General features: G+C 44.5%; 1 protein-coding gene across 1 annotated transcript; it reads right to left on the reverse strand.

Moving 5' to 3' along the window:
- Positions 1-3204: 3204 nt before the first annotated feature.
- Positions 3205-18445, reverse strand: LOC140562624 (tyrosine-protein kinase JAK1-like). The gene is made up of 24 exons (XM_072688412.1): positions 18209-18445; positions 17855-18078; positions 15981-16104; positions 14264-14393; positions 13992-14155; positions 13082-13421; positions 11714-11911; positions 11398-11555; positions 11196-11310; positions 10553-10748; positions 10117-10217; positions 9729-9881; positions 9541-9628; positions 9061-9188; positions 8763-8898; positions 7855-8006; positions 7091-7241; positions 6889-6983; positions 6079-6271; positions 5514-5638; positions 5091-5263; positions 4140-4257; positions 3935-4045; positions 3205-3780 (listed from the first exon to the last, which is right to left on the reverse strand). The coding sequence occupies exons 2-24, from the start codon at positions 18033-18035 to the stop codon at positions 3655-3657; spliced, it is 3456 nt and encodes a 1151-aa protein (XP_072544513.1). The 5' UTR covers positions 18036-18078; positions 18209-18445; the 3' UTR covers positions 3205-3654.
- Positions 18446-18740: the final 295 nt, after the last annotated feature.

Here is an 18740-nt window from a genome sequence, read left to right on the forward strand (position 1 = left end):
TCTACAGAAGACGACATCTTGAAGCGCTTTCAGAGGACCGGAAGTGGGACTGGACAGGTGTAATTCTACACTAACTGTAAGTTAGTCTTCTGAATGAAATTGCTTATTATTATTATTGATATTTATTTTATATTATAACCCCCGCGTCTTCTCTTCTGTTCTATTGTACTGTGTTACGTTCGCAGCAAAGCTCCTCCAGAATCTAGCTAGTAGAAAGTCTTGCTCCCGATGAATGAGCAGTTGGCCCGATACCTTTGTCCATACATCCAGTGTCTGTATATATTTCTATGCACTCATCTCTCCCTGGTGCTATCTATCTGACTCTCTCTCTTTATATATGTCTGTCCATCCATCCATCTGTCCACATTGTTAGCTATCTACCGTCCAGGCATCGATCCATCCATCCACCTCTCTATCCTGCTGTCTGTCTATTGATTCATTCGTCTACCCATCCAGGCATCGATCCATCCATCCATCTTGCTATCTATCATCCATCCATCTCTTGATTGTGCTATTTATATATCCATCCCTCCATCCATCTGTTCACCTTGCTGTCTATTATTCATCTATCTATCCAGCTCTTGATCTTACTTATTTATCTGTCTATCTGTCTGCCCATTAGCCCACCTATCCATCCATCCATCTATCTATCCGTCTGTCTGCCCACCTATCTGTCTATCCACCTGTCTGTCTCTTTGTCTGTCCACCTATCTATCTGTCTATCTATCTATCCATCTATCTATCTATCTGTCTGTCTGTCTATCTATCTATCCATCTATCCACCTGTCTGTCTGCCCTATCTGTCTCTTTGTCTTTCTGCCTGTCTATCCATCCATACATCTTTCTGTATGTCTGCCCACCTATCTGTCTATCCACCTGTCTGTCTCTGTCTGTCCACCTATCTATCTATCTATCTATCTATCAAACCATCTCTCTATCTGTCTGTCTGTCTATCTATCTGTCTATCTATCTGTCTATCCATCTCTTTCTTTGTCTGCCCACGTATCTGTCTGTCTGTCTATCTATCTGTCTATCTATCTATCTATCTATCATCTGTCTTTCTTTGTCTGCCCACCTATCTATCTGTCTGTCTGTCTGTCTGTCTATCTATCTATCTATCTATCTATCTATCTATCTGTCTGTCTGTTTGTCTATCTATCTATCTATCTATCTATCTGTCTGTCTGTCTGTCTGTCTGTCTGTCTGTCTGTCTATCTGTCTGTCTGTCTGTCTGTCTGTACACAGTATGTATTTGTAAATGATCTGGGCAGGAAGCATTTATATGTAACTACTAAGCTGTAACATGAGCAAATAACCTGACCTTTTCACACAATCCTTGAGAACCTCACAGTTCCAGTATGGAGGCCACTGGTACCCTTGCAACTGCGATAGAAGCTGTAGACGATGATGACGATGGTTTGGAATCACAGAGCAGGTTAAAATTCACATTGCCCTCTACTCCAGTGTGGCACTGTCCTACATCCCACATCTGCACCACCTTATTATTTCTCACATTCAGTTCTGGTACCATGAGAAATACGCATGCTAATCTGTTCATCTACATGTAAAGAGCTGTGTACAGGATAGCCTATGAGGAGTATCTCAGAGCATGGCTGAAGACAGCCTCCACAAAAGGGAGAGTTTTGATGGGACGGGAGGGTAAGTACTGTTCTGCCTTTAAGAAGTGTGATATACTGATATGGTGAATATCATACACAGCAAGGCTTAAGAAGAACTCCATGTGATTGGATCCATCTGTTGCTGGCCTTTGTAGCCCTGGATGAGCTGATCAAGTGTCCCGAGAGGTTCGCTGCCCGCTATGGCATCCCGGGCAGTGGGTCAGATGTCCTTAATCAAGATCAACGTCCGATGTGAGTTTCTACTGCCATACTGTGTTAGATATCACAACAAATGGTGCTAATGGAATACTCTATATGGGCAAAAGTATTGGGACACCCACTCATTCATTCAACTCTTCTGCTGAAATCAGAAATCTTTAGAAAAAAAAGAGTTGTAACTCTGGAGTCTCTACTGTGCAGGGAAGAAGGCTTTCTACTAGATTCTGGAGCACGGCTGTGAGGGTTTGATTGTATTCAGCTATGGAAAGCGGTGCTGTTTGGGGTCACAGTCTGACAGATGTTCTCATCTGTTGTCACAGTTTCAGAGGCATCACGTGCGGACCTGGGCGGAGGCGTTTGACGACGCACAGTAAGAGGAAACAGGCTCGAGTCAACCAAATGAGAAGGATCTACCAGCTCTGTAGATCTCCAGGTCGGTTCTTTGGAGTAATTCAAGTGTCAACGCTTGGCTTTGACCACGGCTAAGGCCAGAACCCAGTTGAAATACAGCTGATGCCACTTTATTAGAAAGTAACCCCCTTTGTAACCCCACCTTGCTGATGTACAGTTAGAGACTGTAGCCCATCTGTAGATGCAAGTTCCTGTTAGCCGTCATTTATTCAATCAGAGCTCATGGCTAGATATTGTTGGGTGGGTGCACACACTGCATCATGAACACTACCATGTCAGTGCTGAGAATGATCCACCATCCAAAAAGTCATCAGTGGTACTGTGGTCAGAAAGTGACCAATGACGAATAGGGTACGCGGAGCTGATAAACTGTACATCTACACCGATATGGTAGGTGTTTTTTAATAAAACGGCCAGTGAGTGGAAGCACAAGTTAGGTGTTTATAATGAAGTGGCCAGAGTAGACGCACAAAGTAGGCAGAAGTTTCTAATAAAGTGGCCAGTGGGTGAAAATATAAGAAAGTATGTGTTTTTAATAAAGTGGCCAGAGAGTAGAAGCACAAGATGTTTTGGGGGGTTGAGGTGGGAAGGGGTTGTATTCTCACTGCTTCCTGTTCGGACGTTCTTGTAGAGCTGCTGAACCTTCAAGTTCCTGCACATGAGGACTCTGTCTGTGACCCAGAGACAAAGGAATGCTGGGAGAGTGAAGTGGACAAGCTGGTGGCATGGACACACTCGCTTTCTTTTGAAGAGCTGGACAGACAGTGAGAGTCATGGAGTCGGGCGAAGGTGACCAGGGTGCCGACTGACCCCGTTCAGTTTTCATGGTGTTCGTACACACAGTGTAGAACAGGGTTGGCTGAGAAGATTTTTTGCTGCAGGGCGGTCGGAGACTGAGCAGAATCTGAGCAATATTGTGTGGAAACGTCTTTCAACCCATTAAAGAAGCTTTTGCTGAGAAAATAAATGAATTTAATTGAACAAGGAGACTGATGATAAAGCAGTAAAATTAATGTACTTCAGAATTCATCATTTTTCCTTGTGTATACGTGTATTTTTATATATTCTTATTTTTGAAACAGCTATATAAAACAATAAAGAAACTGATGTATAATCATAGAGTGTCCAGAAGCTGACTGTTACCAGAAGACCCTATACAAATGTGTAAGGCAAGGTCCTTCAATTTCAGAGGCTTGCCCTCCAGGACTGCAGTTGAAAAGGCACCAGAGTTAGTTCGTTTGGTACACATGGCAATCTCTCATTGACTACAGAATAAACACTAAGCATATTTCTGATGAGCTCAAACTAGACCTGTCATGATACAGTACGATATGTTCCTGCCCGGGCAAATCTCACATTCAAAGTGTTGCACTTTGTAGTGATTCCAGCAGCATGCTTGAAAGCTTCAGCAGCTGTGCGCTAAGCTGAGTTCCTCTGCGGACAACAGGCGCTCAAACACTTCGATTAGGCTTTTGAAGTCCACCCTATCCTCCGGGGAATAGGCCCAGCACCTGCGCATCTGGGTGTACACCTGCACCAGAGAGAGAGGGGAAAGACGAAGTGAGTGGTCAGGTGTGTGTGTGTGTCACCCTTTACTGCAAATGCAGGCTTATCGCCCTGAAGCTGGAGCTACGAGGCTAATGTAGCTAACTGGATAGTAACTGATTCAAAGTACTGAATCTTACCACATCTGGACAGGATGGTGGACAAGGCAACCTCTTGCCTTTCTCCAGAGCCTGCACTAACCGTGCCATGGTCATCTGCCCATGCGATCGACCAGTTATGTTCAGGAACATCTTGGTAAGAAGAATCAACAAGAATGGTGAGATATGGTGGGCTATGAGCACTGGCTGAGACATGGTGGGCTATCAACACAGGCTGAGGTCTTACATCTGGAGGGTTGCTCTTGCGATCACAGTAGGTCATGAGTTCGTAGAGCGTGACCCCGAAAGACCAGACGTCTGAGGCCTTGTAGAACTTCCGGTGGATCAGACACTCAGGGGCGTACCTGAACAAGAGATAAAAGCCAGGGGATGGTGACGCAAGACTTCTTCTGCTTTCTTTGCTATATGAGCTACAACTGTACACCAAGGGAGGGGTGTGTAGTTGTTGTATACACTGACCAGCCATAACATTAAAACCACCAGCCTAATATTATATTGTAGGTCCCCCTTGTACCACCAAAACAGCTCTGATTCCATCAAGGCATGGACTCCACAACAACACAACAGAAATTATGTCCTGCTGTAGTAGCTGGTACCAACATTAGCAGCAGATCCTGTAAGTTGTAGAGGTGGGGCCTCAATGTTCAGCATCAGTGAGCCTTAAGTGCCCATGACCTTCTTCCTTCGAGCACTTTGGTCCACATTGGCCTTCCATATGGATGCCCATATGGTCAGTAATGGGACCAGGAGGGGTTAAACATGGGTGCCGTCTGGGTTGTACAATGCATACGGGGCCTAGATGGGACCATTGTGATTTTAGGGTGGGCTGTAACAATGGGTCCCATTCGGGAAGTCCAACTGGGTCCCAGTAAAAAAACACATGTACAAACTGACCCAGAGACCACGGCCACCTGGAACCCACCTAACCCACGTTACACCCGTGTGAACACCTGCCTGACGTTCTGACCCAGTTGTCTACAACATCACCGTCTGGTTCACTTGTCAAAGTGGCTCAGATTCTTACGCTTGTCCATTTTCCATGCAAAGCATTAACTTAACAGCATGTTGTTCACTTCAACAATTGGGGGTTTTAATGTTATGGGTGCTGTGTGGCTATTAGTGGACTTCAATGCTGGCTAAAAGCTCTAACTGATAAGGATGGCACATTTTTCCTCACCAGTAAACAGGACTGTCCTGATCCTCCCTTACGGTGTAATAGTTCTCATTGTCTTTGATGCTTTTGGTCAGGCCGAAGTCTCCGATCTTCACCAGCGTCTCACTCTTCACCAGAACATTACGTGCAGCAAGGTCTCTGTGGATGTAATTCTGAGAACCCAGGTAGTCCATTCCCTGTAGGGAACACAGGGTAAAAAAAAAAATTCTAGCTCACTGCCGTTAGCTTTGCACTAACATACTACTAGACTGCCATAGCAGGGCTAACATAAATCAGCAATAGCGTTTTAATAGAATTTTGACATTTGTGGCTTATATGTATTAATATTCAAATATTTTACCTGATTCATTACAGTATTTAATTATATTTAGTTAATAATATAATTAAATACTGTATAATATAATAATATTTTTGGGTTGTTCATACCTGACATATCTGGAGAGCATAAAGAAGCAGCCTGTCCTCGCTGATATTGGCCTTGTTCTTAGGCAGATATTCCTTCAAGCTGCCAGCAGGCAGATACTCCATAATGAGCTTTATAGTCCTTCCACCTGAGAGACACAATCAACACATGAGCATTGGTACCATTTCCCACTGACCATATTAGCACCCTTACCTCTTTCTCTCTCTCTTATTTATGTGTCATAATATCCTCATTGGGTTGGTCACTTCCCTTGTAGCTCGTGCTGTGCTGCTTTATAGTTAGAGACTGTAGGACAGTGGGCCCAGAGGACCAGGGCTGAGAGAACACTGCTCTAGCCCTTTGTAAATGATCAGTTTCTGACCACAGAAAACAACTCCCACCTCAGTGTCACTGCTGTACCGAGGTCCACCACCCAAATAGTCGAATCTATTCAACAGTGAGTGAACTGACCAACAATAAATAGGGTATAGAGGCTTGATAAGCTGTTCAGGAACGGTACACCTACACAGTGGAGCTATAAGGTGAACAGTGAGACTATGAAATGTGGGTGAGTGTGTTTCCGCTGACCTTCCTCATTGCAGATGCCTTTGTATTTGACGATGTTCTTGTGGTAGAGCTCCCTCATGGTGTTGATCTCTCTCCTGAGGTTGCTGGTCTCCGAACCATCTCTTTCCGACTTCAGGGACTTCACTGCCACGTATTGGCCTGTCTGGTCCCCGTGAGGGTCATACATGCACAGCTCCACCTTCCCGAAGTGACCCTGCAAAGCATCACCACATATATCAATCATCCCGTCGCACCATAAAAACATTAGCCTGAATATTATTTAATAACTCATATGAAACTAATTTGCATGTTCTGAGGGCAGCGCTATGAGGATTTGATTGCATTCGGAAGAGTGTTAATGAGATGTGAGATGATCACCTCAGCTCTTTCACACACATGAACCTATTAGCACTATGCTGAATACCAGGGGTATAAAGCCACCCAGCATTGAGCTGTGGAGCCGTTGGAAGAACTGTGTTCTCTGGAATGATAGTGGGGCTCCATCCAATACTTCTGGGATGGGCTGGGGATGATGAGGTGGGGTGGTGATCATCATCCAACATCCTGACCTCACTAACTCTCTTGTCGCCAAATGCACTCAAATCCTCACAGCAATGCTCCTCCAAAATTTAGTAGAAAGCCAAATGTTACTCCAACAAAAGCAGGAGAAAATCTTGTTAATACCATTGATTTCAGAAGAAACAATGAACTAGTAGGTGTCCCAATACTTTTGTCCATATAGTGTATACTTTTACCATGTCATATGACTACATTTAAACAGCTGTACATTCTAAACATGTATCAAATATATGAAAAACTTCACTCCAGTACCTCTCCCAGTTTGCGTATCGTCTGGAGAAATCTGCTCTCGAACACAGAGGAGTCGGTCTCCTGCAGAGGAATGACCCCGGACACCACGGACGGGTCTGTGGGCGCAACAGGAGGAAGCAAGGCTTGAGCCAAAAAAAAAGAAAAAAAAAAATAGACTCATTTTGGACTAACTTGGAAGAGAATGAAACTGGTGGAATCTTACTCTGCTCTTTGATGTGGTCCAGCTCTCGGACGATGGCTCTGAAGAAGGGTCTCTTCCTGGGGTCATAGTTCATGCACTGAGTGATCAGGTCGGCCAGCTCACTGCTGTTGGGAATCACCAGCGTGCCTTCAGCTTCGTAGAAGCGCTCCTTCTACTCACACAAGGACACACATCGTTAGGAGTCTTGCTTGGCGGGGGGGTGATGTGGTAAATGTGGTGAAGACGTTCTCCCGTTCTCAAGGGAGATGGCTTATGACTTGCAGTGTCTTGTTTATAGAGATCATTGATGTACCATGCTATTACACCTGCATAGCTGCAGTATAACCTGCATACACCCAGTCAGAGCTGGAGTTCTACAGTGGAGGTGAACGGAAGCAGATGTCTGAACCTCTAATAAAAGCACAGAAAGGTCTTCCACCTAATGGTGATGAAGACACTGCCTGAGACACTGTTCTACCAGAGATCTGAGACGATTTCAGGTCTAAAACCATTTTTTTAATTCGTATATCATTAAAATGGTGGAGGGATACACATGCAATACACAGGGTGTAGTGCAGCAAAAAGTAGTCCCTAAAGAAAACTGTATTAGTGCAGATTCTCCACTATTTTACTATCATCATCATCATCATCATCACAATTTCACAGCAATCCTCCTCTCTGGACGACCGTTTCCATCTCACCCATCTCTCAGGATCATCATATGAATGTCTGCTCTTCCGATAAAGTGTGTGGAAGTAGTGTTCAGTCAGAGAAGTGTGCAGTACCTCAGTGCGCTGCTTGTCCCTGAGCGGCACCTCCCCATTGTGGCAGATTTCCCACAGTGTGGTCCCAAATCCCCACTTATCCACAGCAACACTGAGCGCTTTGGGGTTCTTCACACACTCCGGCGCAATCCAGGGAATCCTGTCAATGCACTCTGACCGAAAGCAAGCGCAACAGTGGGTGAGAAAGCAGAACTGTTGTGAAGGTAAACAGAGCCCAACAGAATCCCCAATGCCGATTAACATATCCACATAACCTATATAGCCTCATATAGCATACCCACATAGCCATGTTTGGTGTCTGAAGCCTATATAGCATATCCACATAGCCTCAGTGCATAATTCCACTGGAGAATCAAATGAATATTTAAGTCTTGGGAATGAAATTAAGTACACCAAATGGACAAAAGTATTGGAACACCTGCTAGTTCATTGTTTCTTCTGAAATCAAGGGTATCTGAAATTCTGATTTTGTTGGAGTAACTGTCTCTACATTGCTGCGAGGACAAGAGCGTTAGTTAGTGAGGTCAGGATGTTGGATGATAATCACCTCATCCTCATCACCATCATCCTTTACTCATCCCAAAAGGACTAAATGGAGCATCACCATCCATCATTCCACAGTTGGGGGGGCTTTATACCCCTCTAGCCTACACATGGCATTGGACAACAATGGGCTGCTCAACACACCTGGAGGAGAATGTTAACCATCATTTGCTTTCTTGGTTTTGCACTGAAGGTCCAAAGCTAACATATATCTGCCCAGGTAGCATCATGCCAACTGCATGCCTAAATAATTGCAACTGGCTTCTAACCGTTCCGTCCAAGCTGACTTGACACTTATGTGGTTGGACACACTACTGTATGTAGACATGGACAAAAAGGCTGTTGCCACTGCGGCTTAAGGTTACCTTCTCTGCTGAGCATAGTGATGGGCACGCCGGGGTCACTGAGCTTTATGAAAGGTGCTCCTTGTCCTTCCAGACCGACCTTGGCCAACAGGATGTTCTTTGTGCACACAAAGCCATGCACAAGCTTTGTGTCCTCCTAAAGGAGAGGAAAACAGAAAGACCTTATGTGCCATTGATACTACATATCCCATGAGCCCAGGGCAGCTTTGTGTTCAGATACTGAGCACTGATGAAGGGCTGGAGGATGGCTAATGCAAACTGCACACCAGCAAGGTGGAGCTTCAGCGACAGATCTTACCAGGTAACTGAGGACACTTGCAAGCTGCTCTGCAACCTGGAACTTCCAGGACGGGGTGAGAGTGGTGTGATGAGCGCGCATGAACAAATCCAGAGGACCATGCTGCACAAACTCCTCTACCATGATAACTGTTGGGAACAGAGACACTGCTGTGAGGATTGCACTGATTGCATCAATAAGCACTGAATGGAGCACCACCATCTCCTCCACTGCTCCACAGCTCAATGCTTGTAGGCTTTATACCCCTCCACTAGTCCACGCCTGGCATTAGGCAGCATGGTGCCAATAGGTTCATGATGCTTATCTGCTTCAGAGAGTCCTATTCTATTGGCAGTACTTCTCAACAGGGAGTAAACAAGCTGTGTGTGTGTGTGTGTGTGTGTGCACGCCTGTGAATGTTGAATGCATTCATCAGAATGATGTGGGGTGTCCACAAACATTTGGACACATAGTGTATCTGTGGATGGGAGACACACTTACTGTCCATGCTGTGCATACAGATCCCGTAGAGGAGAGCCATATGTTTGTGTGTGATCTGGCGCATCAAGCTGACCGTCTCCAGGAAGGCCTGAGGGATGGAGATGAAGATGTTTGAGTTGACCGTTTCTTATAAACTGCCCAACAACAAAGCTATGGACTGCTGGAACGTAAAGGGCTCTCTTGCTTACTGAGATGTCCTTGTGTCCTGCTCCCAGCACCTTTAGCACCACCTTCACCTCATCAATCCTCTGAAACCCTGCAAGACCTTCGTCATCGTCACTCCGCAACTTCAGCCTGGCAGAGAAGATGTTGGTGCGAGTTCCTTTGCCCAAATGCTTATCCTGTGGAGAAGAGACCATCTAATTCACACAGCCAGACAGTCGCTCAGACAAGCCATGTTTGGTGTCTGAAGTCTGTCTTTCTTAGTTCTGCACTGGAGCTACAAAAGCAATGGAGACTATGACCTCTCTGATTAGCACCATCCAAAGCCTAGATCATCACACACACGTCCATCAGTGCAGCATAAGCAGCAAAATCAGCTCAGACTATGAGAGAAGCACGGCATATCAACTCAACCTGAATGATGTCCTCTTTGTTGATCCTGGGGATAATGAGATGTTTGTGAGTGGGCGGGGCAGCAGCGTTTGTCTGTGTCGCCATCAGCAGATTGGATGCCTCTGGAGATAAAAAAAAAACACACAAAAAAAATCTGAGAAATATGAAATCAGACTGGCCGTAGCAGTGGCTATGCCACTATGGCCCATGGATCACTGGTGCCATCAGCAGCCGGAGCCGGAAAGAGCACAATTGGAGGTGCTTCAACAACAGGTCTAATCCGCTTTGGCTCCACGTCACAACTTAAAGACCTGCTGGAATGTCTTGGTGGGATCTATAGCTGAGCTATTAATACAATAATACTACTGTATTGCTGTTAGAATTTTTCATAAAGAAGACCTTCTCAAAGGTCAGGGAATCTACCTGCTCCCACTAATGGGTGTTCTGAAAGACATACCTCTGGGCTGAGGTGGGCGGCCTCTGTTCAGCGTCAGTATGGTGCTCTCCGTACTCAGGCGGTGTCCAGACAGCTGATCAGTCAGCTCCCTCAGAGTGGGCTTCTCAGTGTCCGTGCCGCAGAGACGAAAGCGGCCCTCCAGCTTCTCAATCTGTAGGTTCTTGAAGGTTTTGACGATCCCTCCAGAGCCGTCCATCTGGAAATAAAGAATCGTTAGATAATCGATAGATATTTGTTTACATCAAACATTTGGGGACAAAATATACTGGTGGAACTGAGTTTAATTTTATATATATATATATATATATATATATATATATATTTTTTTTTTTTTTTTTTTTTTTTTTTACTTGGACCATCGCCTCTTTTCCAGCTGACACCAATGCAGCATTGCCAGGCAGCTGACATGCTTGGACGAAAGCTCACTCCCATGCACCTGGGAAGTGAGGGAGAGAGCACCATCTACCCAGCTGGAGAGAGCAGAACAGCAAATGGCAAACTATAGCCATTGACATGGCCGCTACGGCACCATGTCCCTCGACAGGAACCCTAGCCATGGTCACTCTAAAGCAGAGAGGGTTGAGGGCCAACAGTGGCAGCTAAGCCGGCACTGATAGTAAGTGTGTGTGATTGCAAAGCAAACCTCTTTGCAGATGACGGTGAGTAAGACGTGGTCGTAGTCTGCACAGCTCCAGCGGAGGATGTACATGCCCTCCTCATATCCTTCCTGTTTCAGCTTATGAATGGCATATTCAGTGCTGGAGACAGAGCAGATACGTCAGGCTCGTCTGCTTCATCGCAAAATCACTACCACGTCTCCACGCTGACCGTAGGCACACACTCACCTGATTGGACCGTGGCACCCTTCGCTCAGGTTTTCTTGTACAGACACGGGTGCCACATCTGTGCACAGGAAGTGATGCGCGTCTACCGTGAGCCTGAAGTACCCGTCTATCAAACTGACGAAGGACAGGGCCTCCTCACGGGCAGCCAGGTGCAACTCCTGTTCCGGGCAAGAGTATTATTTCATTAAAGATGTATCATAAACCACCTTTTTTAGAAATTAGAAATCACCTTGGTTATTAAGTCCCAATTCCCAAAAGAAGCTGCCAAATTAGTAGCCCTCCTTAAAGCTGCAGGACACGTCCTTCCAGTTCTTACCATCCTTTTGTCGTCCTGTTTGTAGACTGTGACTGCGGAGTCCCTGATGACGATGTGCGTGATCTCATGAAAATTGGAGAAGGTCGTCCAGCCGTCATCTTTGGTGGGATGTTTTGGGTCCTCGTTCTGCTCGCTCTGCTGTCTTTTACTCCTCTTGGACATCCTCCTCTGTTTGCTGCTCCATGGATCCGGGCAGGTCTTTATGAAGGAAAATTTAAGAACAGGACAGAACGTGATGAGACTGCTGGGATCGAGATTTCTGGAATTCTGTCAAAGCTCATAAACCTGAGTGAAACAAACAGTGGAGGTGATGAGCACTGGAAAACAGAGAGGATTGGCCAGGTCCCAAGTCCCAGGAGGGACGGAAGACAGCTGTTCAGTTTCGAAACACTAATGCATCTTTCCAGTAGACGCTGAAGAAACCGGACAAACTGGAATTCCCCTAAAGAGTGTTATTAGCTTTCACTCTGATGCTGAGCTGTGTTTGAATAATTGCTGAACACCAGATAACTGGAAACATGACAATAATAGCACGCTGAAATATGACACCACCCTGTAAGACCTGCCAGTCTCCATTTGCCTCAAACCCATTCAAGACATTGCTCCCAACATACACTCTATTGACAAAAGTATAGGGACACCTGCTCATTCATTGTTTCTTCTGAAATCAAGGCTATTAAAAAATAGTTTCTCCTGCTTTTGTTGGAGTAAATGTCTCTATTGTCCAGGGAAGAAGGCTTTCTACTAGGTTTGGCTGTGAGGATTTGACTGCATTCAGCAACAAGAGCGTTAGTGAGGTCAGGATGTTGGATGATCAACACCCCACCTCACCCCTGCCAACAATCCAAGCTCATCTCTAAAGTATTGGATGGAGCACCGACCATTATTCCAGAGAAAACAGTTCTTTCACTGCTCCACAGCACAGTGCTGGGGGGGCTTTATACCCCATCTAGTCCACATCTGGTATTCAGCATGGTGCCAATAGGTTCATGTTTATCTGCTTCAGAGAGTTCTATTGTTTTGGCAGTACTTTTCCTAAAGGGACTAGACAAGCTGTGTGTGTGCATTTGAACATCTGTGTCAGCAATGAGTACAACTCAAAGTAACAGGAAGCATGTAAAAGAAGCAGTGTCCACAAACTTTTGGACAAATTGTGTACACAATGTTTGGCCATTTGTTGCTTGTTTCCGTTGATCTGATGGCGTTCTGATTAGACGTGTAAACGTGCCTAGAACTCACAGTGATCGGATTACGATCTAGACCACGTACATAATTCCTGAGCGACGCAGCCTGCTAAGCACTGGCCCTATTATCAGAAGGTTGTAGGTTCAATTCCTTGGGGTTTTTAGATTCCAGATCATGGCTTACCTCAACTGGCACTTTCTGCCACTTAATGCCACATGTTCCAGACACCAGCACGCGATGCCTGGCTCCGTCTTTATCTCTTAAAGCTGAGATGTCGTCCTCGCTTTCGTGAATGACCAGCGAGGAGGGCTCGAACACCTCCCTGCCAAAGCCCTGGGTGAGGTTCTCTAAGGTGGAAATGTACTTGACCTTCAGATAGTGCTTGCTGACACTGTTGCTCTTGATGGTTCTGTCACTGAACTCCTCCAGGAAGGCCTTGAAGACGTTGGCGATACGCAGACGGGTGAAGATGTTCCTCTGAGAGATATCCTGCTTAAAACTGAGCGGGATGTAGTTTTTGTACCTGGCATGGCAGAAGAAAGGAGTAGGTAAAGGGACGGTCATTTGGCAGAGGTCATTTTCCTACAAAATAATAATAACGGTTCAGAGCTAACAGCAAATGTAGGGGTTTCTAATAAAGTGGCCAGTGAGTGGAAGCACAATGTTGAGGTTTCTAATAAAGTGGCCAGTGAGTGGAAGCACAAGGATAGGGTTTCTAATATAGGGGCCAGTGAGTCTATGCACAAGGTTGGGGTTTCTAATAAAGTGGCCAGTGAGTGGAAGGGAAAGGCATGTGTTTCTAATAAAGTGGCAAGTAAGTGAAAGCGAAAGGCATGTGTTTCTAATAAAGTGGCCAGTGAGTGAAGTATAAGGTAGATGTTACCAATAAAGTGGCCAGTGAAGTACATAGTAGGTGTTTCTAAAAAAAAAAGTGGCCATTGAGCAAAGCACATGGTAGGTATTTCTAATAAAGTGGCCACTGGGCAAAGCACAAGGTTGGGGTTTCTAATAAAGTGGCCAGCCAGTAGAAGCACAGCACAGAGTGTCGTCCAGCACTAATACACTAATGCAAAGTAAAGAACTGAAAGTTTACTTGAATTTCTTGGCTAGTTCCCGCGTGTGCAGGTTTCTGCACATGGCATCATGGGAGATGGCCATCACAGCCATGCCTAAGCACTCGTTCTCTATCTGCCGGGCGTCTTCCTCAGACTGGGGGCTTCGCAGTGGGGCTAGGCCGCTCTGAAAGTCGTACTGGCTCTGGAAAACACACATATAATACATGTTATATATGACGTTATATAACATCACAAACATTAGCTTTCGCATTCTGACTGCAGTATGTGTCTGGGCTGTACAGTTCTGTACCTGTGCATAGAGGTAGGTCAAAGAAGGCAGGTCCAGAACAGCCGTTTCTTGGTTGCTTGACCGTTTTAGTGCGTGTCGCAATATAGGTAGAGAATCCTTATCAGTGCCGTGCCAGTTAATGAAGTAGAACCTGCAAATGACAGCAGCAGTGGTCAAAGGATATTTGTATGGTTTTAGGTAGCAAAAACTGTACTTTTACAACCTCTCTTCATCCCTTAGAAATAAACAGGTCCTGTGCCTTTAACCCATAAGACCCTGTATGTAAGCCCACACTTCAGTCACTCTCAAAATGACATTAACTTTAATAACGAACATCAGTTTTATAGGCCCTAAAATAGAACCCTGTGGGACCCACAACAAATGCTAAACCAAACGGTTACCAAATAATTCACATTAGTTTCTGCATTAGGATTAATAACTGGACAACAAACCTAGGGTTTAAAGGGTGAAGACTGACATATGCTATTTGGACAAAAATATTGGGACACCTACTCATTCATTGTTTCTTTTACAATCAAGGGCATTAAATAAGTGTTTTTCCTGCTTTTGTTGGAGTAAATTTCTCTACTGTCCAGGGAAGAAGACTTTCTACTAGATTTTGGAGCAGAGCATTGCTGGGAAGATTTGATCGTTAGGGAGGTCAGGATGTTGGACGATGATCACCAGTCCACCTAATTCCCAACTCCCCTCACTCAATGCTGGGGGGCTTTATACCCCTCTAGGCCATGCTGGTGTGCGTTTGTGTGTGCATTTGCACTTCTTTGAAACATAGAGTATCTGAATGCATGGATATATATGTATATATATTTATTGTATGTAAATAAGCTCTGGTCTAAGAGGTTCCCCTAGACGCTCCTCAAGGATCTTTTTAACAGTATGCACTGTTTTTGCAGCCTAGTTTCTATGCAGAATATGAAGTGAAAGCTTTATTATTTCTAAGTGAGGACAACTCAGTTTTCCATGGCAGTGAGAGGCAGGGAGGCATGCTCGAGCCTCCGCTGGTGCTACTGCATTTTAATTACTAATCAACAGGCTGAGTAGGTCAGCATGCTCGGAGGGGAATACACTTGCAGTCATGATTGGTTGGGAATCAAACCCCAGGAGTAGGGCACTAATGCTCAGTGCTCTTACTGTTGTTATTCACCCTGTTGTTTGCAGTGCAGTTGTTTTGCCTGTTGATTTGAATGGAAGCAATGCATTGCAGTCAAGCGGAAAACATCAGGACAGCCCACAAAATGCTGAGAGATGGGGGTAACATGACTAAGCACACACAACTGAAGAAGTGGCTTTAAACATCTATAACATTTATAAAATGTAATTTTCCTGTGAGGAAAAAGTTAACCCCCCCTACATTTAATACTACTTCAAATGTGTAGATGTTTAACTATGTTCAAAAAGGACTAAGGCACTGTCACTATGATCAAAGGATTGCTGGTTCGAATCCCGGCGTGGGTACATGGCGCTCTCTCCCCACATCGCCTCGCTGTGGCGCTGGCCGTCATTTGCATCTGTGGGGCTGGTGTGTCAAAGCAGTAGGCCTACACTTAAAAGGGATGTGAACCCTGCATGGTTATACAGAGCCTCAAAGTAACGCCGACGTACTGCCTTTAAACCCCCCAGTCATTTCTAATGTAAGGCACCACAAAAGTCGTCCAAACACTTATGGCCCGCGCTCCGGCTGGAGCGTCTGATCTAATCGATCACGCAGACTCCATACCTCATACGATAATGCAGCTTCAGTCTCGTCGTCTCGTCTATGACAAAGACGTGATTAGGAGAGTACCAGGTGTTCTTATCTTCAGCATAGAGGGCAAACAGAGTGCTGCACAGTGGAGAGACACCTGTGAAAGAGAGGCCACGTAAGCATGAAAGCAGTACAAGATGAGAGAGGGTTTCTAATAAAGTGACCAGTGAAGGGATGTGCAAGGTTGTTGTTTCTAATAAAGTGACCAGTGAAGGGATGTGTAAGGTGGTTGTTTCCAATAAAGTGGCCAGTGTGTAAAAGCATATGGTTGTTGTTTCTAATAAAATGGGCAGTTAGTCGATGCACAAGGTTGTTGTTTCTAATAAAGGGACAAGGCTGTTGTTTCTAATAAAACAGCTAGTTAGTGGATGCACAAGGTTGTTGTTTCTAATAAAATGGCCAGTTAGTTGATGCACAAGGTTGTTGTTTCTAATAAAGTGGCAAGTTTGTTGTTTCTAATAAAATGGCCAGTTAGTCGATGCACAAGGTTGTTGTTTCTAATAAAGTGGCAAGGTTGTTGTTTCTAATAAAGTGGCAAGGTTGTTGTTTTTAATAAAATGGCCAGTTAGTGGATGCACAAGGTTGTTGTTTCTAATAAAGTAACGAGGCTGTTGTTTCTAATAAATTAGCCAGTTAGTGGATGCACAAGGTTGTTGTTTCTAATAAAGTAACCAGTTAGTAGATGGGCAATATTGTTGTTTTTAATAAAGTGGCAAGGTTGTTGTTTCTAATAAAGTGGCCAGTTATTGGATGCACTAGGCTGTTGTTTCTAATAAAGTAGCGTGGCTGTTGTTTCTAATAAATTAGCCAGTTAGTGGATGCACAAGGTTGTTGTTTCTAATAAAGTAACCAGTTAGTAGATGGGCAATATTGTTGTTTCTAATAAAGTGGCAAGGCTGTTGTTCCTAATAAATTAGCCAGTTAGTGGATGCACAAGGTTGTTGTTTCTAATAAAGTAACCAGTTAGTAGATGGGCAATATTGTTGTTTCTAATAAAGTGGCGAGGCTGTTGTTTCTAATAAAGTAGCCAGTTAGTGGATGCACAAGGTTGTTGTTTCTAATAAAGGGGCAAGGCTGTTGTTTCTAATAAAACAGCCAGTTAGTGGATGCACATGGTTGTTGTTTCTAATAAAGTAACCAGTTAGTAGATGGGCAAGGTTGTTGTTTCTAATAAAGTGGCAAGGCTGTTGTTTCTAATAAAGTAGCCAGTTAGTAGATTTGGCAAGGTTGTTGTTTCTAATAAAGTAACCAGTTAGTAGATGGGCAATATTGTTGTTTTTAATAAAGTGGCAAGGTTGTTGTTTCTAATAAAGTAGCCAGTTATTGGATGCACTAGGCTGTTGTTTCTAATAAAGTAGCGTGGCTGTTGTTTCTAATAAATCAGCCAGTTAGTGGATGCACAAGGTTGTTGTTTCTAATAAAGTAACCAGTTAGTAGATGGGCAATATTGTTGTTTCTAATAAAGTGGCAAGGCTGTTGTTTCTAATAAAGTAGCCAGTTAGTAGATTTGGCAAGGTTGTTGTTTCTAATAAAGTAGCCAGTTAGTAGATTTGGCAAGGCTGTTGTTTCTAATAAAGTAGCCAGTTAGTAGATTTGGCAAGGTTGTTGTTTCTAATAAAGTAGCCAGTTAGTAGATTTGGCAAGGTTGTTGTTTCTAATAAAGTAGCCAGTTAGTAGATTTGGCAAGGTTGTTGTTTCTAATAAAGTGGCCAGTTAGGGGATGCACAAGGCACTGTGTTCCACTCAGACAACCATGTACAGTCTTGTAGATTCATCATTTCCTTTTTTCTTGAGAATCAGATTACAGCACTATGAATCAGTATCGGCCGATCAGAAGGCCTACTCACCCAACTTCTTGGCAGCCTCGATGCACAGCTCCTCCGCTGAAAGGCTGCCTTTCAGGTGAATGATCTGGTGTGTATCTGGAAGGTAAAATTGCACCTGGAGGCCCTGCGATGTGAGCGGCGATGTGGACGGCATCTTTTTCTTTCTCTGCAACTTCTCTATGACCTGCCTGCCAAACTCCATCTTCACCAAACCAGGTGAAAGCTCTGGGGAACGGCAGATCACTCTGATGAGGAAAGAGGGGAAAGTCATGTGATTAGTGAAATGTCTTTTGTTTTTTTAATATCAGGCCTACGCTTTATAAAACCTTGGTTATTAATATGAGTATGTGTAAGGGAGAGTAAATGAGAACTTACCAGAGAGACTCTGTGTTCAACAAGGAGCTTCTTTCTTCAAGGTTTAAAGGTCCATTTTTGTCTTTTTGACATCTGCTGTACCGACTACGGCTCCATAATTATGCAATTTATTTGACTTCCTTGTAAGTCAGGGCACAGGTTCTCGTAAACGGTGTGAGGACTCTGAACCTGATTGGCCTGCTGGAGGGTTTTTTTTTTCTCGTGTGCTGTGACATCAGGGTTTAACCCTGTGCTGCCTGAGCGCTCTACAGCACCCAGCAGGCCTCTCGGCTGAAACTCTGCACTGAGCCTTTAAGAGCTGTTCACATGTATTCCCCCTGCAAACGTCACTTTACTGGGAAAGACTGACTCATGTGTCTTTTTTTTTACCAAATACCACCAATGTATGAGAGCGCTCAACAATAACAATATAAGGCCGATGAGCTGCAGAAAAAAGTGTGAAATGACTATTTTGAAGCTCCGAATGATCCATAAGAAGCTGCAAACACTGTACCAACACACTGGGAATTAGGTCACAATATCACTAACACCC

This window comes from Salminus brasiliensis, chromosome 9, assembly GCF_030463535.1.
Source record: "Salminus brasiliensis chromosome 9, fSalBra1.hap2, whole genome shotgun sequence".
Taxonomy (NCBI): Eukaryota; Metazoa; Chordata; class Actinopteri; order Characiformes; family Bryconidae; genus Salminus; species Salminus brasiliensis.

Excerpts from the sequence above, each read along its gene's own strand:
- LOC140562624 (XM_072688412.1), bottom strand. The coding sequence starts at position 18,035 with ATGGAGTTTGGCAGGCAGGTCATAGAGAAGTTGCAGAGAAAGAAAAAG. Across the intron at positions 14,156-14,263 it reads TGACCTACCTCTATGCACAG|AGCCAGTACGACTTTCAGAG; the intron begins GTACAGAACTGT and ends TGTGTTTTCCAG. Across the intron at positions 8,007-8,762 it reads CACTATGCTCAGCAGAGAAG|AGTGCATTGACAGGATTCCC; the intron begins GTAACCTTAAGC and ends GCTTTCGGTCAG.